A 25025-nucleotide genomic window follows, 5' to 3' on the forward strand; every position below is an offset into this window, starting at 1 on the left:
TCCATCGCTTTGGCCTTTTGGCACACGCTGTGTTTGCTGGCGCCGCGCCTGGCTTTTGAATCACCAGCGGTGCGTGCTGCGAAGCACCCGCCCTTGAAGGTGGCGGTGGTGCCGTGGCGACATCTTGGGGCGGTGGCCCTTCCTCGTCAGAATCAAGCTGCTCAGCTGAGTCGCTGATTGCTGCAGTTGTGCGTTGCCGCTTCGCTGGGGGATCCTCAGCTTCACTCAAATCGCTGGCTTCACTGACTTCAAGAGTGGCAACTACGGCATGCCTATCCTTGTCTTCTGTATTATCTAATTCTTCTCCTAAATGTTTGGGGCATTGTGTCTGCGGACTTTCTGAGCCGTTTGCTTTGGTCAAGAATGAACGAATGCCCCGTTGACCTAAGTTGAATGCAACAGCGGGCCGTCTCATGGTGATATCATCAAATATTTTATACATAAATAGTGTATAAGCTCCAAATGTTCAGTTTTATATGTGCAGAAGGCATTTGGGGCGACTTATGGCCGAAGTAATGAACCAGTACGGCCAACTGACCAATTATTCCATTTCTTCCAGGCTCAGACCCCCATTTATTCCCAAAAAAGTAATATATTACCAAAAAAAACACTGACGGGGACTGACGAAATGTCACAATAACATGATAAGTTAAAGTCCTACGGGATCTCAAATAACCAAGTATCCTACGTAGTGTACGGGATATGCCGGGGGCGCCCGAGGACGTTCGCTCGAAGGGTGGAGGAATATAAGAAGGGTTCAGGTCCCTTGGCATCTCCCTGAGTAATCTTTGCCCGGTGTTACAGGGAACAGCAACGTGCTACCACCGCCATCATCTTGTAGTATCCTGGGTATCACGGGATCTGTCATCCGCCGATCGGTTCTTTTCTGCAAAAAGACGTGGTACAACAGATCTGCTGCTAACGAGTCATGTTTAATGGCCTCGGTATTGGCCGCGGTATTGCCGCGGCGGTATTGCCCTGCCTTTGGAAGGTGCATGAATAAACTCAAAAAAGTTTTTCCAGGGCTTGCCATGCATAGCGCATGTACGGCTAAATATGGACTACTGCTGATGATGCATGCCCAGCTATGCCTACATATAGCACTGCTCCACGCCAGGCATAAATCCGTCACGAAAACGCACGCTACACGTATGTAGGCTTGCCCACATGAGGAATTGTCTTACTGTGTAATGGGTGTGGTTGAGGGTGCTCCAGCCTATGTTGTGATGGGACTTACGAGAAATGGTACGAATACGATGAGTTGAATGAGGCACGATTACCAATAGAAAGCTTACAGGAGCAAATTCCAGGTACAAGACGACGAACGCTTTTGAGTTTGTTACACAAGCACAACTCATCAGATAGCTTTAAAGCTATCGTCGTCTTGTACCTGTTTTGTGCCTTGGTGGCCGAAAGGCTGACTTCTTCGCCTGGTTTGCCAGGGATGCTTTGGGAAAATCCTGAGCTTTGTAGTCGGAAAAGACAAGCTACATTAACGTGTTCCTCTCCCTCTTGTGCCTCTCTCCTTCCTCTCTTAACGCTCTCTCCTTTCCCTGAACACGTCTCCGCTCCCTCCTCTCTGTAGTATCCTGGGTATCACGGGATCCAAATTCACTGATCAATTCTTTTCTGGAAAAGACGTGATACAACACTCTCTCCTTTCGTCCCTTCTCTCCCTTCTGTCCCTCCTCTCCCTCGTCTCCCTCTTCTTAATTCTCTCCGTTCTCTCCCTCACGCTCTCCTCCATCCTCGGCGAGTAGTCCTCGCATTCCTTTTCCCTCCTCTCCCTCCTCTCAATTCCCTCCCTCGTCTCCTTGTGGACGATTTGCTGATAATGTTGCAGATGAACTTCCCATTATTAAGGTTTAACTCCGTACACTTCTCTACCTGCAGTTCTTGGGTACAGCATCCTATATTTTATTACTATTCCTTCTTAACTTATTTCCCTTCTTTGCTTGCCGCTTCACGTTGCCATTTCTTCATGCGAACTTTGCAACCGCCTTATGCTCGGCCAGTACTTCACACTGTACATCTTCCTAACTTCTGCGCTTTGCATTTCACCATGTTTTCTCTCTTATTCAATAACACCACGCTTCGGCCCCGGCCGCAGCGCCTTCTGTTACGGCGTTCCTGCCGGATTGTGCAAAGAGTACAGGTGGCCTGCGATATTCTGACTCACTTCAGCTTTACGACGGTCGCACAAATCGAAATGTGCATGAAAGTTACATCTAATTCGTACGAAACCTTGCTTTAAGAGTCTGTTGCACGGATAAAAAGTCAGTTTCTTTGTTGGAGGGCCTCGAGCAGACATCGGCAAACGGAGTTTTTCTGGTCTCTTGAACGGATCTATTTCTAGCCCCGAAGTTACGACATGGTCACACACGTATATCGAAAGCTCGTCAACTAACTTCATAACATTACACGTCCAGTACAATGGACCGCGATCTTTGACATTGACCGCAGACTTAGGTCGCCACCTTTCGTATAACTTTCGTATACGGGAAATCCTATTTCTGCAAGCCGGCCGGCTTGGGGAACTCTATTTATGTTTTCGGGAGTTTCGGTACGACCCGAAACTCCCGAAGCGTTTGCCGATGTCTGCTCGCGAGTGCTATTGACCGCGGCCGGAAGGACATCAAAAAACCGCGTTTTGAAGAAAGGGTCGGTATTATGACTCACCCGAAAACAACACTTCTGTGCCTCATTCCGCAAATTCAAACACATTTTTATTGTATCTTAATCCGAGCAGGCTCGTCCATTTTCTATCAAACATCTACGCCAACCGCTGACAGGATGGCCTGGTAAAAGTAATAAAAGGCCGATTCGGCCTGCTGCACCGGCGGGCGGGGTCGACTCAGCTTCACCAGCCAGGACTGCGGAAACCGACACTCTATCTAGTGCCGACTTGTCTCAGGTGTAAAACATATGTTCAAATGTGATCCACTCGAACATGTCCAGCTTTTGACCGAAATGGGACCGAGATGAGACTTTTAACGTAACGCTGTGTAGACCGCTGTAAGGGACGTTTCTTACCGACTGTAAACGTTATGAGCAATACACATGCATGGATTTATCTTTGTAAGTAAATATAGCAGTGCAAGCAAGTCAAACAGAAACTGCATTTGTACCCACCCGCTTACAGAAACTACATGTGCACACCCTACAAATCCAATAACCATCATCAGCAAGTCACCCGCCCGTAACGTAAGACCTACCATAAAGCAAGCAGATCTTCGGAGGCCGCTTGTGTTGGATTTCGTTGCCCTGCTGCTGGATACCTACATGTATAAGGAAGCATACAATCAAACAAAGCGACACGATGGCAATAACGACAACACACGTCATTTGGTGCGTGCGTGTGATTGTGTTATATTTCCAGCAGGAAGCGCGCATGGCTGGACAAACTACTCCTAGACAGCAGGAACATACCTTTACACGCAGCCGCAGCCACCTTTTAACGACCACTTATGCAAAATGTGTCTGTTGACTTGCCGTAAAAGCCTGCATGAGCTACGGACTAGCTTTTAAGGCCCGCATGGATTACGGCGGAAGTGTACGTGCGCTTAGGGTTTTCGGGTTGCGGTCTGGGTCCTGTGCTCGGCCATTCCGAGATACGGCCAATGTGTGCTACCAGTTCGTGCTGAAGATATAAGGAAAATTGCATAATATTTTATCCATGCAGGAAATATTCAAACAAATTAGAAAGTCTGATGTTCTCAAGGAAGATGGCTTTTACTTGTTTGGCCAAGATCATTTATTCACCTTTAAGGAGGACAGCTTTTGATGGCTATTGACAACGTACTTTTCTGAGCAGTCTTTGGTGTTCGGTGGACAACTGAAGGTTTGTTGGGCTCAATTACCAAGCCGGAAGTTGTACTTGCGGCCGGTACAGAGAATGCGATTGTTACAGTGGACCCCGAACGGGTCGAGTCAACAGTGGATCCCGAACGGGTCGATACAGAGAATGCGATTGTTACAGTGGACCCCGAACGGGTCGAGTCAACAGTGGATCCCGAACGGGTCGATACAGAGAATGCGATTGTTACAGTGGACCCCGAATGGGTCGAGTCAACAGTGGATCCCGAACGGGTCGATACAGAGAATGCGATTGTTACAGTGGACCCCGAACGGGTCGAGTCAACAGTGGATCCCGAACGGGTCGAGTGCAGTCGATACAGAGACATGTCGGCCGACCGCGGTATCCCGCCGGACCGGCCGGACCGTGTACGATTTCCGACCGGCCACCGCAGATTTCGGGCCGAAAAGATGCTCCCCAATGCCCCCTAGTGCTAAAGTATAACCATAGGTAGCGTTTGGAGCTGTCAAGCCGACGCGCGCGGCCGGTCTTTGCGTATGTTTGGGTTGCTTTGAGACACATTGAGAGTCTCAATGTGTCTCAATTTGAGATCAATTTGTGTATCTGTGTCTCAATTTGAGACACAGATACACATGTGTACGCGCAAGTGGACAAGTCGGGTGTCGGCTTCCTCGAAGCCGGAAAAAGGGCGGGCCCCCCCTGCATCCGTACAGGCCGGTAGCTAGCACGGCACGTGTGACAATTGATGGGTAGTGTCACTGCGGTGGGAGATGTGCTTTGTTGCAGCAGTATTGATGGTGTGGGAGCTAAGCTCGCACCGGCGGAATCGTCAGCACCGCCTGCGGGCTCCACGCGAATCGCATCCATCCCAGGTGCATGCCGCATGGACAGTGCGGCAGACCGCAAGTCGGAATGCCCGTGCGGGCAAATTGATAACGCAAGCTGAGTGAAGTTCGGTGCTGTCTGTGATGTTTATCCCCGAAGCGCCAGCGGCCTCAGCAATCCGCCCCACAGCCGCGAGCTTCATCGCGGCACACCGCAAGTCTCGGAGGCCCCGTGCATTGGCCAAAGTAAATGTACAAACAAGCAGCTTGTGTATTTCATATAGAAATGCAAGCAAATTTGTTGGCCTGCTGGTGGCATGTCGGATTGCTCATGCCGGCAAATGGTAACACAAGCTGGGTGTTCGAGTTATCATACGCCGTCATCTCAGAATTCCATTATGAGATACGCGGCAGCTTTCGGGATGAAATTTAGCGCGAGAGGCGTTGATGTGACTTTTGAGGTCGGTGAATGGAGGCAGCTAAACTTGTTTGTGCTCATACGGTCTTTGTAAGCTACATGCGAGATACCTTGCAGTAGAGAATGCTGTATAGTACCGATAACGCGTTTCAGCCGGGTGAAATATTATGTTTGATCCGTTACACACTCAAGGCATGGGAGTTCGAGTTGTCATACGCCGTCATCTAAGAATTCAAATATGAGATACGCGGTACCTTTCGGGATGAAATTTAGCGCGAGAGGCGTTGATGTGACTTTGGCCTCGGTCAATTGAGGCAGCCAAACTTGTTTGTGCTCATACGATTTTTGTTGGCTACATGCGAGATACCTTGCAATAGAGAATGCTGTATAGTACCTACAACGCGTTTCAGCCGGGCGAGATATTATGTTTGGTCCGTTACACACACACACACACACACACACACACGGACATGGGCAATCCTACAGGTCGGGGCCCCCCTGGGCGCTTCGCGCTGGGGCCCCGCCCCAAAAAAATGAGCAAAGTAGTATTTTCTGTTTCCTTTTCTTTGGAGCTGGAAGTGGGACACCCTTCCAGTCCGTAATACCTAAGACCTCGAGTTACAATGAAGTTCGATGACATTTTGGTAATGGTAACACCTAATACTGGATTCACATGCTACGTTACGTTGCGAAAACTTTTTGGGAAAAGTGGGCCTGAGAAAGTCACCCAGTTCACATGGGACATTACGACGACGTTGTGTTCGTTGGCGCGAGCTGTGTAAACCATCTCCATTTTATGTCTTTCAATGGCCATAACCTCAGCACATCCCCTTAGAATCGCAATATATAATTGAAGGGTTATTGGCAGCCCTGCCTACTGCAATGGCACTGCATCCCGCGCGAGCCGCGATGGCGTTTGCCCTAGCGGTCGCGATGGATGAAATTTTTGATATCCTTGAAGATATGTTCGATGCTCAGTGGCAGAGTTTGAGCGTGTGGGCCGACGCGGTGCGGCCCATGCCGCCGGAAGTGCGGCCGACTTGCCGTTTCGCGGGTGGCTTCAGCCCTGATACTACAATGGGTTACATATTGGCTATGTAAGCGGTCGTGAGCGGTCGAGCAACACGAGCGGCGTTGTCCTTGTTCATTTTCTAAAATGAACTGCAGCGGTGTGACTAGAAATTCGGTCGGAGTGCAAAGCGCGCACAATTTGTCAAATATGTGGTCTTTATAAGCGATTGGGCTTGACCGTTTGTTATAGCTCGCGAAATTGGCGATGCAATTCAGGTAACGGTACGAGGGGTCAGCGTTTGACGAAATTCAACCCCCCCCCCTCGGTCACTTTAGACTTTTCGTCCACTTTACCGGTAACGTACCGTTACCATGTCCGAACCGACCACTTTTCCCAAAAAGTTTTAACGTAACGTAGCATATGAACTGGCTATAAGACTTCAAAGTAATGTTATGAAAACGATAAAGTTCTGTCTGCGGCTCTGGTGCCAACGGGGCCTTCAGGTCTGATGCCTGTGGCTTCAGCGCCGACGGGGCATGCAAGTCTTTCGTGGGCAGCTGCAGCGCCGACGATGTGGGCTACTCATGAGCAGGTCCAGCGTGCGACGGTGGCAGCTCAAATGTCAGCAGGGCAGGCGGGTCTGATGAGGGCGGGTACATAAGCGATACATGATGCTGCAGCAGGTGTACAAGGCGCCTAGGCGCTCGATTGACTAGAATAGCAAGGATAGTGCGGAGGAATCAGGACCTTTTGCAGAGTTGTCGATGTTGGGGTTGCAATAGTCACTATGACGACGGGTGATCGCGTTAAGTCCGCGTTAGCTCGCGTTAGTTCGCGTAACGGTGCGAATCTTAGCGTTAGGTGCGAATGAGCATGCTTTTGTAACGCAAAGAGCTAACGCACAACGGCTATGGAAAAGCGGAAATCGGCCCTTCTGGCCAAGTTTTTTAAAAATTTATAATTTTCAGATTGTAAAGGTTTATTTGGAAATAAACTTGCGTCGTTTTGGTCGACTTGAACAATTCATCCGTGCGTATGTTGAAACGCGAAGCATACGCGCATGTGTAGCAAGGCGATACGCATGCGATTCCATATTGCGATTCGTGCGTGTGGGGAGACAATGCGTAAAGCAATTCGCGTCCACTCGCACACCAAACGCACACAGTCCGCAAGGCTATTTGCATGCGAATGCATGTTGCGTATCATGCGTATGAAGGCTGATTGCGTAAAGCTTAACGCGGCCTAACACTCACCTTACGCACACATTTCGCAACGCATTTCGCATGCTAATACATGCTGCGTTTCATGCGTATAAAGGCTCATTGCGTAAAGCTTAACGCGGCCTAACACTCGCCAAACGCACACATGTCGCCACGCATTTCGCATGCTAATACATGCTGCGTTTCATGCGTATAAAGGCTCATTGCGTAAAGCTTAACGCAGCCTAACACTTACCAAACGCACACATATCGCAACGCAATTCGCATGCAAACAAATGTTGCGTTTCAAGCGTATGAAGGCTCGTTAATGCGGCCTAAGCTAACACACAACAAGCACACACGATTTACCTTTGATGAATCGCATGACATAACAATTCGCATGCGATGTTTTATGTGTTGGTCGCATACTCAGTTCGTAAACCTTAACGCAGTCTCATGAGAGAATAACATGTTTGGCAGCACTCAGGGGGGGCTTCCGCAAACGAAATCGCATCAGGCGCAGCCCTACGCCGGACAACGATTCATCATAACATACCTAGTTGTTAAAAAGGCGGCAGGAATAGCAGCATCCATACGGTCACGCAATTAGACCCCCGCCGTGAGATGCGTCGGCGGCTGTGAGGCAGGTGGGGACATGCCTGTGAGGCTGAAAGGGCTTCCGGACGCATAAATCGCACCAGGCGCCGTCGTACGCCGGACCAACGATGCATCATAACATACCTAGTTGTTAAAAAGGCGGCAGGAATAGGAGCATCCATACGGTCACGCAATTAGAACCCCGCCGTGAGATGCGTCGGCGGCTGTGAGGCAGGTGGGGACATGCCTGTGAGGCTGAAAGGGCTTCCGGACGCATAAATCGCACCAGGCGCCGTCGTACGCCGGACCAACGGTGCATCATAACATAACTAATTGTTAAAAAGGCGGCGGGGTAAGGAGCATCCATACGGTCACGCAATTAGAACCCCGCCGTGAGATGCGTCGGCGGCTGTGAGGCAGGTGGGGACATGCCTGTGAGGCTGAAAGGGCTTCCGGACGCATAAATCGCACCAGGCGCCGTCGTACGCCGGACCAACGATGCATCATAACATAACTAGCTGCTAAAAAGGCGGCAGGAAAGGAGCATCCATACGGTCACGCAATTAGAACCCCGCCGTGAGATGCGTCGGCGGCTGTGAGGCAGGTGGGGACATGCCTGGAGGCTGAAAGGGCTTCCGGACGCATAAATCGCACCAGGCGCCGTCGTACGCCGGACCAACGATGCATCATAACAGTAACTAGTTGTTAGAAAGGCGGCAGGAATAGGAGCATCCATACGCGCACGCAATTAGAGCCCCGCCGTGAGATGCGTAGGCGGCTGTGAGGCAGGTGGGGACATGCCTGTGAGGCTGAGAGGGCTTCCGGACGCATAAATCGCACCAGGCGCCGTCGTACGCCGGACAAAGGTTGCATCATAACATTAACTAGTTGTTAGAAAGGCGGCAGGAATAGGAGCATCCATACGCGCACGCAATTAGAACCCCGCCGTGAGATGCGTCGGTGGCTGTGAGGCAGGTGGGACATGCCTGTGAGGCTGAAAGGGCTTCCGGACGCATAAATCGCACCAGGCGCCGTCGTACGCCGGACCACCGATGCATCATAACATCAACTAGTTGCTAGAAAGGCGGCGGGGTAAGGAGCATCCATACGCGCACGCAATTAGAACCCCGCCGTGAGATGCGTCGGTGGCTGTGAGGCAGGTGGGGACATGCCTGGAGGCTGAAAGGGCTTCCGGACGCATAAATCGCACCAGGCGCCGTCGTACGCCGGACCAACGATGCATCATAACATCAACTAGTTGCCAGAAAAGCGGCGGGGAACGCGTCTTCATCAGTCACGCTCGCTAGCCAACCATCATGGGGAAGGGATGTAAGACCGTCATCCTCTGGGATGGGTCGAACTACTCCCACTGGCTCGGCGAGTTAGGCGATTTCCTCGCAACGTCCAAGTTGAAGAGCTACATCAACAACCCGTCGCCTCCGAGCCGCAACTCCCAAGACGCCCTGGAGGAGGACGCACAGGCGCTCAGCTACCTGCGTCTGTCCTGTGAGCTGCCCATCAAGCAGTTGCTCATGAATTGCCCAACCGGTCTCGCCGCCATGCAGCTCTTACAGCAACAGTTCCGTTCTGCATCCCAGGCCCGGCTGAGCCTGGTTGAGCCGCAGATGCAGCTGAACATGCGTGACGGGGAGACAACCGCTGACTTCATTTAGCGGGCAGAGCAGCTCCGTAGCGATATAATTGTGGCCGGCGGCCAGTGGGACGAGAGCACGGTGCGCCACGCCATTCTCCATGGCCTGCCTCCGCAGTACGCCATCACCATCGAGTTCACGATGTATCAGCCCAACTTAACGACCCCACAGCTCGTGCTCATGCTGCGGGAGAAGGACAACAACCTCAAGACCCAAGCAAGCAAGACCAGCCTGGTGGGAGCTGTCGGCCCTGGCCGTGCCCCCAGTGGAGTCGGCAGCACCGCCAGTGCTGCAGGCGCCGTGGGGGCTGGCGACACCTGCCGCTACTGCGGACAGCCTGGTTACTACATCTGCGAGTGCCCCGTTAAGCAGGCGGACGAGTCCATCGGCCTTCACCACAGCAACGCATTCGAGCAGCTGCACGCCGCCGGCAACATCAGTTGAGGCAGCCGCAACCGCCACTGTGACGGCGGCGGCAGGGACACTGGCAGCGGCAATGGTGGTAACAGCGGGACCGACGGAACACTCGAATGTGGCCGTGCTCGATGCGGCAACAGCCACCGCAACGGTTGCGACACTGCAGGCGGCAGCAGTGGCAGCGGCTCGGACAGCAGCAGAAGCAGCTCACGCCAGAGCCGTGCCACAGTGCTGGTCATCGACGGCAGTGGCAGCAGCTCACGAGTCATCCTCGACTCAGGCTCACCGTACCACCTCACGGGTGACCACTCCCTGCTGCACAACCATGTCCCCGCCGGCGCGCCACGGCTGATCGAGTGGGGCAACAACCAGCTGGCCGATGTCATGGGAACAGTGCAGCTGCACCTGCGTACACGTGATGGACACAATGTCCGGCTGCACAACATGCTGCACGTCCCCAGCTCGGGCCTCATCCTAACATCTGTCAACCTTCTCGTGACATGCAGCTGCTCAGTCACATTCAGCACGGACAAGACGGGCTGCTGGCTCTCATGCATCGGCCTCCCTCGCAACAGCCCGTCTATCACCGCATGGAATGAGCGTGGGAACTACGCATGGACGTGGACCTGCAGGCGCCAACCGACGTCACCGTCAATGCCCTCGGCACGTGGGCGACAGAGCCGGTGGGGGCCAGGCCGCAGTTAGAAGTGCTGGCGGAAGTGCCGCCGCTGTCCCCAGCGCCCGTGGCGGCAGCACCGCCGGCAGCCACACCGGTGGAGGCCAGCCGGACGGTGACAGCAACGGCAAAGGGCAACCAGGCAACGGCAGCCCCGGGGCCGCCGAATGCTCAGTCGCCAAACTTGCGGCAGCACAGCGCCTGCACCGCCAGTACGGTCACCTCGGTTACCGCGTGCTGGAGCAACTGATCAGCAAGTAGCTGGTGCAGGGACCACAGGTCACTCCAGCAGCACTACACCAGGCAGCGGAGACCGTCTGCGAGGCCTGTGTCACCATGAAGGCCACCATAACCGCCCATCCCAGCCGCAGCAACCGGCCGCAGCATGCACTGGAGGTCGTACACTCTGACCTGTGCGGGCCCATGCCGACCATGGGCCAAGGGGGCGCACGCTACTTGCTGATGCTGCTGGACGGTGCCACCAATCTGTCCGCCGTCCGCACGCTGGCAAGCAAGAGCCAAGTGGGTGAAGTGCTGCAGGACATGGTGACGCAGCTGGAGGCCCACCACCTGAACCATGCACAGGTGCACATGCTGCACAGCGACAAACGCGGTGAGTACATCGCCGAGCAACTGCGGCAGTGGCTGTGCCAGCACGGCACCGTGCACAACCACTCGGCATCATACACCCCGGAGCAGAGCGGAGCGGTGGAGTGACTCAACCACATGCTCTTCGGCCGTGTGCGGACGATGCTGCACGACGCAGCACTCCCGGGCAGCTACAGGCCGGAGGCTGTGCTCTACACCAACCTCCTGCACAATGTTTCCCCCTCTCAGGGCCGGGAGGCCACGCCGTGGGCAGCTTATCACGGCATCCCCCCCGACGTCAGCCACCTGCACACCTTCAGCTGCCTGGCCTACGTCCGCATCCCACCCAGCCAGCAGGACTAACTCGGTCCTCGTGCAAAGGCGGAAACCTACCGCCGACCGGAGCACGGCACGGCCACCCACAGCATCCTCATTGAGGGCAAGGTGACCGTGAGCAGCGACGTCACCTTCAATGACGACCGCCACAGCCCGGTTCACAATGGGCGGGCACCCCCTTCGGCACTAGCCCCGCCTGCCCCGGCGGCAGCGACCCCATCGGCAGCTCTACACCGCCCACCAAGCTGCCGACCCCAGCGGCCACCCCACCCCCGGTGACCCCAACACCACCCCTCCACCCCAACACCCGCAGTCAACGGCAGTCCCTGCACACTCCCGCTGGCCCCGGTCAGTGACGGCCCCCCCCTGACAGCAGCAGCAGCGGCGGCGGCGGAGAGTCGGGAAGTCCACCGCTGCTCAGGTGGTAGCGCTGACAGCACGAAGTCTAACGTGCCCGATGGCAGTGGCGGCGGCGGAGGCAACAGTGCAGAGCACACTGCCAACGACATGCTGGTGACGGCGGACAACCTGCAAGTGGTCGCGGCCACCAAGGCAGCCATCGCCGGTTGCTTCACAGTGCGTGACCTTGGCGAGGCGCACTACTACCTCGGCATGAAGATCGTCCAGGATGGCCGCAACCGCTGCATCGTGCTCATGCAGCAGCGCTATGTGGAGCAGCTGCTGCAGCGCCACAGCCTGGAGAATGCCAAGTCGAGCGCCACCCTGCTGCCTCAGGGCATGTGTGCTCTGCCAGCCAGCGACGCCCAGCCGACAGTGATTGATGGCAGCGGCTACCGTGTGCTGGTGGGCGAGCTGAAATACCTCACCACCAGCACACGCCCGGACATTACACACACTCTGAGCATGCTCGTGTGACACATGCCCGTCCCCACCAAGGCCCACATGGGCCTCGTGCTGGGCATGATGCGCTACCTATCCGGCACCTGCACACTCGGGCTGCGGTACCGTGGTGACAGCAGCAGCGACACCAGCAACTTCGGCGGGTACAGTGATGCGGACTGGGCCGGTGACCCAGCCACCCGCCGGTCCACCACGGGCTACACATTCTTGCTCGGCAGTGCAGCGGTCAGCTGGAGCAGCCAGTTGCAGCGCACCTTGGCTGCCTCGAGGCCGAGTACCAGGCCGCCGCAGCAGCCGTGCACGAGGCACTATGTGGCTGCGCAAGCTGGCGGGCGACCTGGACCTGTCACCCGGCGCCATCAACATCCAGCTGGATTCACAAGGCGCGCTCAGCCTCGGCAACAACCCCATCACGTTGGTGCGCTCCAAGCATATCGATGTGCACCACCACATCATGCGTGAAACGGCCGTGCGCGGTGAGGTTAAGCTCAGCTATTGTACCACCAACAACACGGTGGCTGACATTCTCACCAAGGCACTGGGTGAAATCAAGTTCGTGCACTGCCGCACGGTGCTGGGCGTCACTTAGATCGACAGAGCACCATGCGAGGGGGGCGCGGTCCTGCATGATCGTGTGGCGCGCGGTTATTGGTCGGCACCAGAGCTCTATGAGCACGTCAGTTGGAAGGAGTTGCACGCTGTCCATCCTGCAGTCCTTTCTTCCGTTCTTTCAGCAGCGTGTTGTCTTAATCAGTGTGGAAAACACGTGCACTCAAGCAGTGCTAGGGTGTCTTTCCTAGTCGTGCCGTACTGGACGGCCCAACCTTGGTGGCAACAGTTTATGGAGTTGGCGGTTGACCTTGTGTTCCTGCCTTCGAATACGGAGCTGTTTGTGCCGGATGAGGGAGGGTCGAGCACCTATCTCCCCCCCTTCCTGGCAGGTCTGGCAGTGCGGGTTCAGTCGTCTTGTGGGTGCTTTGCTTAGCACTCGGTCGGTCAGTGTGGCGCTGCAATTGCGGGGTCGTGTGCCCCCGAGGTGCGCTTTCCTAGCATTTCATGCCCCCCCTGGGGGCTCATAATATCTTGTAGGGGCAATGGGACCTCAATGAGGTAGCGCCTTAATTGCATATTGTGCAGGGGAGCGGACACACAGTTACGACGAGCGAATAGGAAGGAATTTGTTGTGCGAAGGTGTGCGCTCGGAAGGCACTGTGCAGGTAGTTGGTTTTTTCATCGTGTTGTGTTACCAGCGACTGGAATTCCCCTGATTTCGGAGCGGTTTCGCTTTGCTTGATATCCGATGCTACCGCCGGTTCCAACACCGCTGGTTCTGGACTAAGTTCGAGTACTTCTTTTGGCGCTGAATGGGTTCGTGTGTCTCCATTTCGCGGCCTTGTGTTTGTTGTTTGTCGTATTAGGTCTGTATCTTTTCTTTGTCCGTTTTCTCTGCTGTCGGTGACCTGGGTTCGTGGAGCGGTCATTGTTGCAGACCCGGTGTTTCAGTTCAAGCCCCTAGTTTTGGCCGCTTGGTCACCCCTGAGCGGGCACATGTTTTGGCTTCCTATCGACCCTTCCTTCAGTGGGCGTCCATCAGCAACTGTTGAGTGATCCGTCGCGTCGGTGGCGGTGGGTCAGTCTGTTGGCGCTTTGCGTTTATTTTGTTCCCTCTTTTGCCTGTGTAGAGGTGGCGCGTCCGCCGCCCCTGCTGCTGGGGTGTCGTTCGGAGGTCTTTCGAGGCGTTTGGCTTCGGGAGTTTCGGTGTGCGCGCCTGTCTGGCAGCTCTCACGTCTTTGGCCCTCTTGCGGCTCGGCACGAAGCGCCGTGGTGGTTCAGTATTTCAACCGTTAGAGGGGGTATCTTCTCCTTTGGCATTTGTCTCTGACGCAACAACTTATGCGAGCTTGCGTTAAGTAAGAGGGTTAGTTGGGAGTTGGGAGTAAGTTGGGCGTAAGCCCCAGTGCTGCCCGTGTCCTCAGGGCAGTAATTCATTGCGCGCATTGCACTAATAAGATTATCTTGAATTTGTTGTTTAGCGCGTATGCATTGCTTATACTCACGCTGATCCTCCAATGACGACAGTGTAAGGTAAAGCCTAATGAATTAGCATCTTCATAACAAGAATCTGTCTTTCTTCCTCTATAATGGCGCAGCATTCATTCGCAGGCAAGCAGGGGAAAGCAGGAAAAGGGGGACTAGACGGCACCGGCAGTAAGTGGCCATCATGCAGGTGCATACACTGACATTATGCCTTGTCATTTTACATTCCAAGGACACGAGCAGGAGAATCGCAAGGAATAGGACAAGCGCAAGGATGGTGGTAAGGATATGAACAAGAGTCGGGCTCAAACGGGACGTGGCATGCCACGTAGCGGCCGTTCGGAGGTATGAAGCCTCTGGTTGCACGACCATGGCTATTAACTAAATGCTTTTTATTGCCTTATTTCGAGGCACGTTATGCCGGTGTCACACCTACAGCCGTCATTGTACGTAACATGCTCACAACTATGTGTTCCTGCCTAAACAATGATTTGCTGTGATCCTTTCATATGCAGATATATGCCGTCGTTCGTGAAGATGACATCAGCGGAGGCGAGGATTGAGCGCTTTAATAAGAAGACAATAGTGGCTGTATTGTGGTACATTTACATGCGCTTAACATTTGTGTGTCGATTTTTTCTGACGTTAGACTGTTGGACCCTTTTCCATGGTAAGAGTTGCTGGCTGAGTTGCATCGGTCATGTTAGGATTTGCTATGAATTCGTACCTGTCATTCAGGGATAGTTCAAATGTATGAAGAAAGCAGTGAGTGCTGTGGTTCACAGCTGTGAACCTGCAGGTCATGTGCAACGGCGGTGCACTTTGCACATTGTACAGCTCGTGTACTGCTATTGTAAAGCTTTTGTATTGCACGGTTGGCCGTACAGTTCGCAGTCCCGCACGCAAGTCGCAGTCACTCGCGTAAAATTCAAATGGTAGCACATGCATTCGCAGGATTCGCAGTCGCGTATGCCATTCGCAATCCCTTGCGTTTGGCGATACGCTCGCGTTAAAAGTCACCTGGTCGCGTTTAGGGTCGCGTAAAACTCGCGAATTCATTCGCCACATTCGCATGTGCATACGCATTCGCACCATTCGCATGCGTATGCGTTACACCTATAGCTAAGCTAACGCTCGCGTTAAAAGTCACCTGGTCGCGTTTAGGGTCGCGTAAAACTCGCGAATTCATTCGCCACATTCGCATGTGCATACGCATTCGCACCATTCGCATGCGTATGCGCTACACCTATAGCTAAGCTAACGCTCGCGTTAAAAGTCACCTGGTCGCGTTTAGGGTCGCGTAAAACTCGCGATATCATTCGCCACATTCGCATATGCATACGCATTCGCACCAGTCGCAGCCGCGTATGCCATTCGCTTGCGTATGCGTTACACCTATAGGTAAGGTAACGCTCGCGTTAAAAGTCACCTGGTCGCGTTTACGATCGCGTAAAGTTTGCGTTAGTTTGCGTTAGTTGCTTAAGCTAACGCACTGCCAGCCAAAATTACTCAGCTCGTTCGCATGCGAATAAAGATGATGTGCGTTAGGCCATACGCACAAGCGAACCGGTGCGTTATCAGTGCTTAAGATTGCGTTACATCGCGTTAGCGTCGCGTTAAACTCGCGTTAAAGCCTCGTAACGCGAATTTAACGCGACGTAACGCGATCACCCGTCGTCATAGTGAGTCGGGCATGATGGTGTGTTTAGGCTGCCACACACTTGCTTGCCGTAATTTGCTTTTGGATACGGCACCAGGTCTGTCACCTGACAGGTTGTTCGACGAACTTGATCCGTGTACCCTGCACTGGTCCGCACATCCACCACGGAGCCCGCACCCAGCACGTCACCCTGGATTTCTCGCCACCCAGCTGTCAGCCCCACGTTACCTAATCTCCCGACAGCACCAAGCCTAATTGCTGACATATTTGTAACAGAAAGGGCAAACAGAAAGGCCTCAGGTATCGAAGCAGTCTTGGGAATTCGCTGACAGGTTGGGACTGTGGTTGATTACAAGCAACGGTTACACCACAGAAAGGTGAGGGTCTGGCCTCAGGTATCGAAGCTGTCCTTAGCCGCCTTAAGCGCGGCATGCTTCTCACTGTATGCACTTTTCTCCGCCAGGGGCAACTCCGACTACAGTTTGCCCAGCAGGCTGGAGATGGCATGGCAACATGGCACCTTGTACTTCATATGAATGGTGGTGCCCTGAGAAGTTGCCAACTCATGCTGCTCCTTGCAGGACAGCATGTAAGCATTGGGAATCTGTGCACCCTGTGTAATTGGCTCTGGAAGCACCACCAGTGGTACGCTGCTTCTTGTGTCACCCAACCCCACGACCCTGTTCCACTGGAAAGGTGCCCGACCCTCCCATGACTGCTATTTCTGATGTCCCCCTGCCTGATCCAGCCTCCCCAGCCCTGCCACCGGTTCTGCCAGTTAGTGCCACTGCTGCCGCCTCCCCAGCCCCATTGCCTGTTCCACCAGTCTGCTCTGCTGCTGCTGCCTCCCCAGCCTCGCCAGCCAGAACTCTGCGGAGAGCAACCTTTTGGGCCCCCTTTACAGGCAATTTGTACACATCAGGGTGCACAGGGGTGACAATTGCCTTCAGCTCGCCCTGCAGCTCTTGCTCTTTCACATAATGTTGCAGCTGGTCCAGGCTAAGTTGCTCCCTCTTCTGCACAGCAAGCCAGAACTGTGCAGCCTGGACCACCGTGCAGCAACGCTGTGAGGTGGTCCACATGATGCATTTGTTATAAAGATACTTAATCTCTTGCCAGCACTGCTTGTATCCCTGCCGCCACCTCGACTGGTACTTCTCCTCAAGCTGCAGCAGAGATGGATAGGCACCTGTGCGGCCATAGATGAAGATCTGAAATAGCACCTGGATGTCTGAAAGATCTGGCCATGGCCTGTGCCCTGGTGGCAAATGCTGCAGCTCATCAACCTGCTCATGTTGCTCATCCTTCTCCCACAGCTTGCGCTTTTTATTAGTCTGATTATACAGCAGCTGGATAAGCTCCCTGCCAATGGCGCCGAACTCCTGCCGCCCACTGAATGCCTGCTGGGGGCCCAGCTGCAGACTTATGTGCACACCTAATAGTGGTTCATCATTTGGATGCAGCGGGCGGTTCTGTTCATCCAAATAGTGAAGCACCATGCGGCACTGCTTAAGTGTGGATAACCCCACCTACACGTGAGGATAATCCCAGAAATGAAGGTGTTTTCCTAATGATGTCGACACTGGAGCATCCATACTGTGCATCCACACAGAGCAGCCTTACCTTTCATTCAGTGAGCCACTGGAGCCATTGCCCGCTGATCTCCACCAAATTGTTGCCCACAAGGTCTTGTGCCAGCTTCCCGATGTCCTCCTGCCGCTGTCGAAGGAACTCCTGGTGGTAAGGAGTTCCTTCCTGGTGGTAAGGGAACGTGTGGGTGGCGTGTCAATGTACAACATCCATGTAAGGTTGGCTTAACACAGAAGGACCCCATCCCAACTGCAACAAGCTCTGCTGGCCTATGCTGCACAGAGTATCAGCGGCAACTCCTTGAGAACCGTTATCCTTACCCTGAACTTGTTCATTTGCATTATCTACTGCCCAGTGTCCTGCCCCTGTGCACGTCTTCCTGGTACTGATATCCAAGGTCCTCATGCATCTCTTGTGTATATTTGAACTGGGGCCACCCTCCACTCCCCACATCCATTGCCACGACCACATTTGTGGCGCAACAGATGTGCATGCCTTGGGAATTACCGTGCCATCCACATACACATGCATTTCCACATCACATCTGTGCTTACTGTGCCTGTGGCTCATCATCCTCAGCGGTGTCCACCTCCTCTTCTGCCTCCTTATCCTCATCCTCCGCTGCTTCCGCCGCCGCTGCCGCGGGCCCACCATAGCCACCCCTCCGGCCGCGACCACCACGACCACCGTGGCTACGGCTGCTGTGGCCACGGCCCTGCTGGCCTGCGCCACGCCGACCTCCCCCTCCACGCGTCCAAGCCTGTGTGTGCCCATAAAGTTGCGTGAGGAGGAAGAAGTAATGTCGTCTCACCATGAAACGAAGGAAGTAACGTCATGCACCACGAAGCCAAGGCAAATCAGGTTGAAGTAAGCGAGGGGGCTCCTCTGCTGCATGCTCCACTGCATGCTCGACCTTCTGCCCCGCAGCCGACAGCGCATTGTCATACATATGCTCCATTGCGCGCAACTATATGAGAACTACGTAAGGAATATGAGCTATACCAAACGCTAGGAATTTTAGAGCTGGGAAACAGGCTTGATGGAACGGTTGAGGCGTGATGGAGCTCGTCCACTCTGGACGATAAAATTAAAATGTCCGTCAGAAAAGAGAATTCAACTGTATTGATAAAAATGCAAAATGCATTTGGTGTAATGTGAATGCGGCGCTTGCATGGCCATGGCCGGACGAGAAACGGGTTATTGCGGTCCGGCAGGCGGTACACATGCTCGACAAGCTGCACAGCTCTGCTTTTTTTAGATCTTTGACGTACAAATCATTAAATTACAACAGTTGCATAGTCAAATCCACATTTCTGAGTCGGATATTCTCGTCACCGCTTCCCGAATCCCTTTTTCGGTCGCCTCGACACGGTCATATGGTCATTAGCTTTGGTTTGACTCCTGCGATATTCCAAGCTGTTATGGATCGTCAATCTCAATCTTTCATTCATAAATTACTTATTATTATTTGGGTGACATTCTGGTCTTTTCTAAGACGCGTGCGGAGCATCTGCAGCATTTGGATTGTACTTGTCCGCCAGGTACTGCGGCGCCCACCGATAACCTGCAGAGCTGCGTAAGTCTTTATAGTTGACGAATTGCTTCCGTAAGCTTACTGAGCGGTATTCTGTGATCACTTCGCCCTTGACAATCTGATGACACGTAAGAGGGAGCGTTTTTTTGGACACCCGCTGGGTTGTGTCAGCATGCAGGTGTTCGATGCTTCACTGTTAAAGCGTGCTGTCACCGATCGATGACATTATCCTGAGTTTACCTGAATTCTCGTTTTGAAATTCTGTTCCGTGTTGAGGTAGTATCTGACACCTCTTGCTGTGGGTAATGCTGTCCTGTTGCCATCCTGTGGCGTTTTGGGTGGGGGTGATAACCTACAGCAGAATCTGCTTGCTGTTTTAATATGCACTGAAGGAGCAGCGCTGCTACCTGGAAGGCAGGCCCTTCATTTTCGTAAGCCCCTTATGTTCCTGCAAGGGGTGCCTACCCTGAACCGCCGCAGACAGGTTAGGTGGATGGAATACCATGGGACTGGGAGACATGGTAGTACACGTCTGGCTCCCTTAAATTTGCTGATGCTCTCTATAGGCACCTTTCTCTGCACGCGGCCATTTTTCTGTCATGACATGCTGCACCGCTGTCTGTTGAACTGCTGTTAGTTGTGCTTTCCAACTTGGCCTCGTGTATTGAACCTGCCACCACCACTGACCCTACATTTACTGAAGAACACAATACAGGCCACGTGGTCTGTAGCTTCGAAGGGAGGGCTCTTGTCAGCAAGAGATTGTGCCTGATAATGATGCCGTGATCTCCCTTCCTGTTTCCATGATGGACCGTTGGCGGAGCACCCTGGCTGCACGCAGATGGTGGCCTCAGATGGCTAAGGATGCGAAGAACTACGTTCTGTCCTGTGAGCAGTTCCAGCACAACAAAGCTGCATCAGGTTCCCCTGCAGGGACTCCTGCAACTCTTGCCTATTCCTGCGGCCCCTTAGGAAAGTGTGTCTATGGACTTCATTGTTGCGCAGCTCAAAGCTTAGGGGAAATACGGTTGACTGACTGATGAAAATGCTTTCATCTCACTGCACCCACCATGTCGTCCTGCACTGCTGAGCATGCTGAACATTTATCCTCTGACAACGTGGTGCATCTGCAAGGTGTTCCCAGATATGAATCGTCTGATCACGGTACCCAGTTCATTAGCAATTTTTGGGATGCTGATGCCCTGGGAACGCTGGTAGACACTGGTAGCTCTTAGCGGGATCTTTACGGATGTCTCACTTCTGCTCACCGAGGTGGATTTTACTCGAAAACAACATAATAATATCCATCCATTTGCCCGATTCCCATTTGGTATCTTTCAATACCACCATTGTATGGATTCAGGTTTACAACAATCATGGTAGGTCTAGGTAGATCTAGAGGTGCACAACGGTGCCCCCGCCGCTTATGCATCTTGTGACCTTTTTCCTTGGTTGTGTAGTAGCTGGCCGCTGACAAGGTGGTGTCGGCTTCCTCGAAGCCGGAAAAAGGGCTGACCCCTTTATCCCGTACAGGCCCATTGCTTAGCCGCATGTGTGCAAATTGCTGGGCTGTCTCGCTGTGCAGAGAGCGGTTGGGGACGCCAACGCACTTTGCAAGCGCAGTCCGTAGGCCGACGTTACAAGAGCAGTCGGGAAGCTAATCGGTGGAAATTCGCGCGTGTCAGTCACCGATCCAATAGGGGATGGAAAGTACTACCGTCGCGTGAAGGGGAATCGGAAGTACCATGCGCGAGGGTGATGTGAGTTTCCTGGATTCCGGGTGCATGCCAATACGGCGGCCAGACATGGACATCACTTCAGCAAGTCTCCAAAAGGTTCCAGAAGTAACAGCTTACTGAACGCATTTCGAAGTGTGGACACATCCGATTACGGAAGCGCCGGCCGGTGAAGATGAACGCGCAAGAGCGGACAGCGCCATGGTGCTTCGGTGCGGCCCTCGACGGTCCTAAAATTTGCGTAGTTTTGTGCATAAAATCACGCATCCCATTAGGGAAACACTAATCAAATCGGAACCCCAGCACGATGCCTTCGGCATGGCAAGCCGCCGCAATGGTTGCAACTTGCGGAGAGATGCAAGTTGCATGCACGATTCGCATGACGTCGTCAACGGCATGTCCTTCAATAAGAAACACGGTATTGTATGGACCGAAATATAGCGCGAGAAACGTTGATGTGACCATAACCCCGGTCCATGGAGACCGGCAAATTTGTTTGTGCTCATACGAATTTTGTCAGCTAGGGCGACATGTCATACAATATGGAATGTTGACGGCTTTCGATATTGCGCTTTAGCGGGGCGAGATATTATGTTTGGTCGTTATGATAAACGCGGCCACACGACGGGGGCTTCGAGAAGCCGACACTACTTCGTCTGAGCAGGTCCCCTTTGGCCCCACTGTCCTTTGCACAGCATCTAATGCCAAGTCATTGCATTATTGTGGCTACAATGGCTATAATGGTTTTCTCCATTGCCCACCAGTCCAAATGGTTTTAAGGCACGGCAGGGCTGCTGCCGCCAGCTGTCTGCAGCGTGCCCCTGCCCCTGCCTTGGGAGTCCAATATATACTCGAAACCTCCTACCTAAGCCTGCCGCCCATGAACCCGGGTGCTTACTTGCAGCATGGCAAACTGCGCTGTTGTAAGTTTGTTTGGATGTTCCTTGATGTACGGGAGGCTATTGGAAATTCCGTTTTTGTCCTCGCACTGCTATTGTGCCTCTACCCTGTGGGTCTCGGACATTATCGAGAGAGGTGATGATAAGATGATGTGGAACTGCAAACAGTGTTGAATAATATCATGATATGTATAGGTCATTGTGTTTACAGAAACACATGGCACACCAGCCCCACTAATGGCAGCCGGAACATTCATAAACTAAAATGCTCCACACACGGCTGATCCGAACAGATTTATTTGTGCCTAAGCGCGATGGAAAGGGAACAACAATCAGCCATGATATATTGAGCAGTTTCAAGCCCCAATCCAGGACAGGCGATTTATGCATAACCACCCAGGTCAAGACAACGCTAGCCCCGAAAGAAAAGAGCAGGGAGGGCCCAAACGTCATTCACGCACATTCCAGGAAGCACACACAAGCAACACACGGCACGCCATTTCACACGCTATACCTCCACCCATGCTATATCTCCACAACAGAACAAAGCGTGCATGCATGCATACATACAGACTGACCAGGAACTAAGTTGATGCGCCGTTGATCCGCTAGATTTGGTTGGATGCTGGTGGTGAGTTGCCGAACCCAACGAATACATTCTGAAGTCGGATGGGGTGACGGATTAGGGTGCCCCTCTAGCAGGGGAGAGCAGGGACTGCCCCGGGAAAGGGGGCCGCTGGCGAAGTTAACCACCCTGTAACAACATACATACAGACAGGCAGGCGGCTGGCAGAGGTTAAGGCCTGACTTCTGCTCCCAGTCGACCCAGTCGACCCGGGTTCAAATCCGCCTGCCGGCTCCTCGGGTGTTTGAGGAGTGATGAAATGGGAGGTGGCCCCCCATCTTATGGACGGTGTAGGACGTGATAATATCAACTTGCGAGCTGACCAGGAACTAAGTTGATGCGCCGTTGATCCGCTAGATTTGGTTGGATGCTGGTGGTGAGTTGCCGAACCCAACGAATACATTCTGAAGTCGGATGGGGTGACGGATTAGGGTGCCCCTCTAGCAGGGGAGAGCAGGGACTGCCCCGGGAAAGGGGGCCGCTGGCGAAGTTAACCACCCTGTAACAACATACATACAGACATGCAGGCTGCTAAGCTATGCACACCTATGCAGGCAGTACTAGCAAGCTCCCCAGCAAGAGCAAAGCGAGAGCGGGGTAGACCGAGAAGTGCCAAATTAGGCAACCTCTACTACTTACTGCAGTCCGTGGAACATTCATCAGGCAGCAGCAAAGCAATGCAAACTGTTCGGCTAGAAAATCATGACGTGCTCAAGGCACAGGCAAGTAGGTAGGCGCTGCCTTTGATATCAACACCGCAATCGCCCACCTCCCCCCCTGCAGCAGGCCATGATGCTAAGTTAAACCCCCTACCCTTCTCCCCACCCATAACCCTGAGTTGCCGCCATCATGGCCAGCCAACCCTATGCTGCGGCCCCTTTAAGTGAGCGCTGGTCATGTAAATCGTGCAGGAGAGACGTAACGGGGTCCCGAAGAGGCACTCCAAGTCAAAAGCCGCAGGCAGAGAAGAAGGGAGGAAGGACGGCTTCCGGACGGCTGATCCAGCAGCCATGCCAACAGCGGAAAACTGCCTACGTTGGAAACTCCCTCATCGTGCGGCGGCGGCGCCAGTTAGACCAGCAGCAGTGTAAGCAAGGTCGCAATCATAATAACTTATACCCGGGATTGCCGATGAAATGGCTTCACGCAGCGTTACGAGGACAGCTGCATCATGGGGGCCCCCAACTGCCCAGATGCACACAGCACCTTCCTGCCAGCCAAGCAACCCAGCCCCCTCTTCAGCGCCCACTGATGCTGCAGACGCTGCAGCAGCACAGAGGCGCTGCAGCTGCGTACTCGCTATTGCACGAGAGAATACATAAATACAAACACGCAGTCAATAGCTTCAAGAGCCCCAAACAAAACCATTGCCGGCCGGGCTGAAAAGAAACGAGCTCATCACCAAATGCTAGTTACACACGCACACACACCCTAGCAAGCCCCACAGCACAACCAACAGCACCCGCAGGCACCACAACTCGTCTAGCAGAGCTCTTGCAGTTTTCCTGCAGACCAACGCGCAGAACCCTAGTCACAAAGCAGCTGCAGCATCAGCAGCAGTGGCTTCGTCTTCGAGAATAGGCTAGCCCACCGTGGACATAATACGCTCATCACGTCCCCCACACTCCAAGCTTTAGTCTTATGACTCGCAAACAGCCATCCTGCGCCTGCCTGCCTACATTTGTCCAGAAATACAGATAGTAAGCCATTCTGCAGAATCAAGTCCCTCATGATGCAGCCAAAAAGCAGATATACTCCTGCCAACACAAGCCACACCTGCTGCAACCCGAAGCATGACTCTCCTAAAACATCAACTGTAATCAGGTATATCGACCCACAAGCGTGAACTAGAAGCATCTTCTAATGGTGACGGAAACGCCGCCTCCATACAAATCAAGCCAGCACCCCCGAATCGTTCACTGATGTACGGCCTCGCCTTGCACCTATGGCCAGCAGGTTCAGATGACGACCGTGTCTCGATTCGGAAGTATTTCTGGACAAAAAGTTCGGATAAACTGCGTTTACCAAGCACCAAGCTTAAAGCTGCGCAATTCGAAGCACGTTCGTTCAATGCATCTCCAACACTTCCTTATAGGACTCACACGCATGTGAAGGGATGGGGGAAAGGGGGAAAAGGGGAAATGCTCAAAAATGGAGAGAAAGCTCCCCATCCATGAGCTGAGCCGCAAGAAGGGAAGTGCTGCAATGGCTCCCTAATTGTTCGAATGTCCCAAAACAACTTGAACCCACCATCAACATTCCCCACCAGTATACCCAACTAACCCAGAACAAGCAGAGCTCCGAGGGGGCCTGCCTCGTCGATGGCATTCACCGCAGGAACCGCTCCGAGTGACTCCAGGTCCGGAAGTACCAGCAGGTCCAGGATTCGCCGTGTGAAAGCGCTCAGAACGTCCCGAGCACCACCTTGAGAGCAACGTCTTCCGAAACGCGATGCGGTAGTGTGCTGGAGGCGTTACGGCTTCCCCTGCCAACAGTCAGCTTCGCTACGGCTTTCCCTGCCATCAATCCGCAGGACTTCCCCCTCCT

At 53.5% G+C, this 25025-nt stretch overlaps 1 protein-coding gene across 1 annotated transcript; it reads right to left on the reverse strand.

The window, feature by feature from the left end:
* Window positions 1-16101: 16101 nt before the first annotated feature.
* On the reverse strand, window positions 16102-18629 carry VOLCADRAFT_107425 (uncharacterized protein; the record flags this gene model as incomplete). Its single annotated transcript, XM_002956862.1, has 5 exons — window positions 16102-16433; window positions 16918-17623; window positions 17763-17849; window positions 18336-18444; window positions 18496-18629. The coding sequence occupies 5 exons, from the start codon at window positions 18627-18629 to the stop codon at window positions 16102-16104; spliced, it is 1368 nt and encodes a 455-aa protein (XP_002956908.1).
* Window positions 18630-25025: the final 6396 nt, after the last annotated feature.

The sequence above is a fragment of the Volvox carteri genome (assembly GCF_000143455.1).
Source record: "Volvox carteri f. nagariensis unplaced genomic scaffold VOLCAscaffold_66, whole genome shotgun sequence".
Taxonomy (NCBI): Eukaryota; Viridiplantae; Chlorophyta; class Chlorophyceae; order Chlamydomonadales; family Volvocaceae; genus Volvox; species Volvox carteri.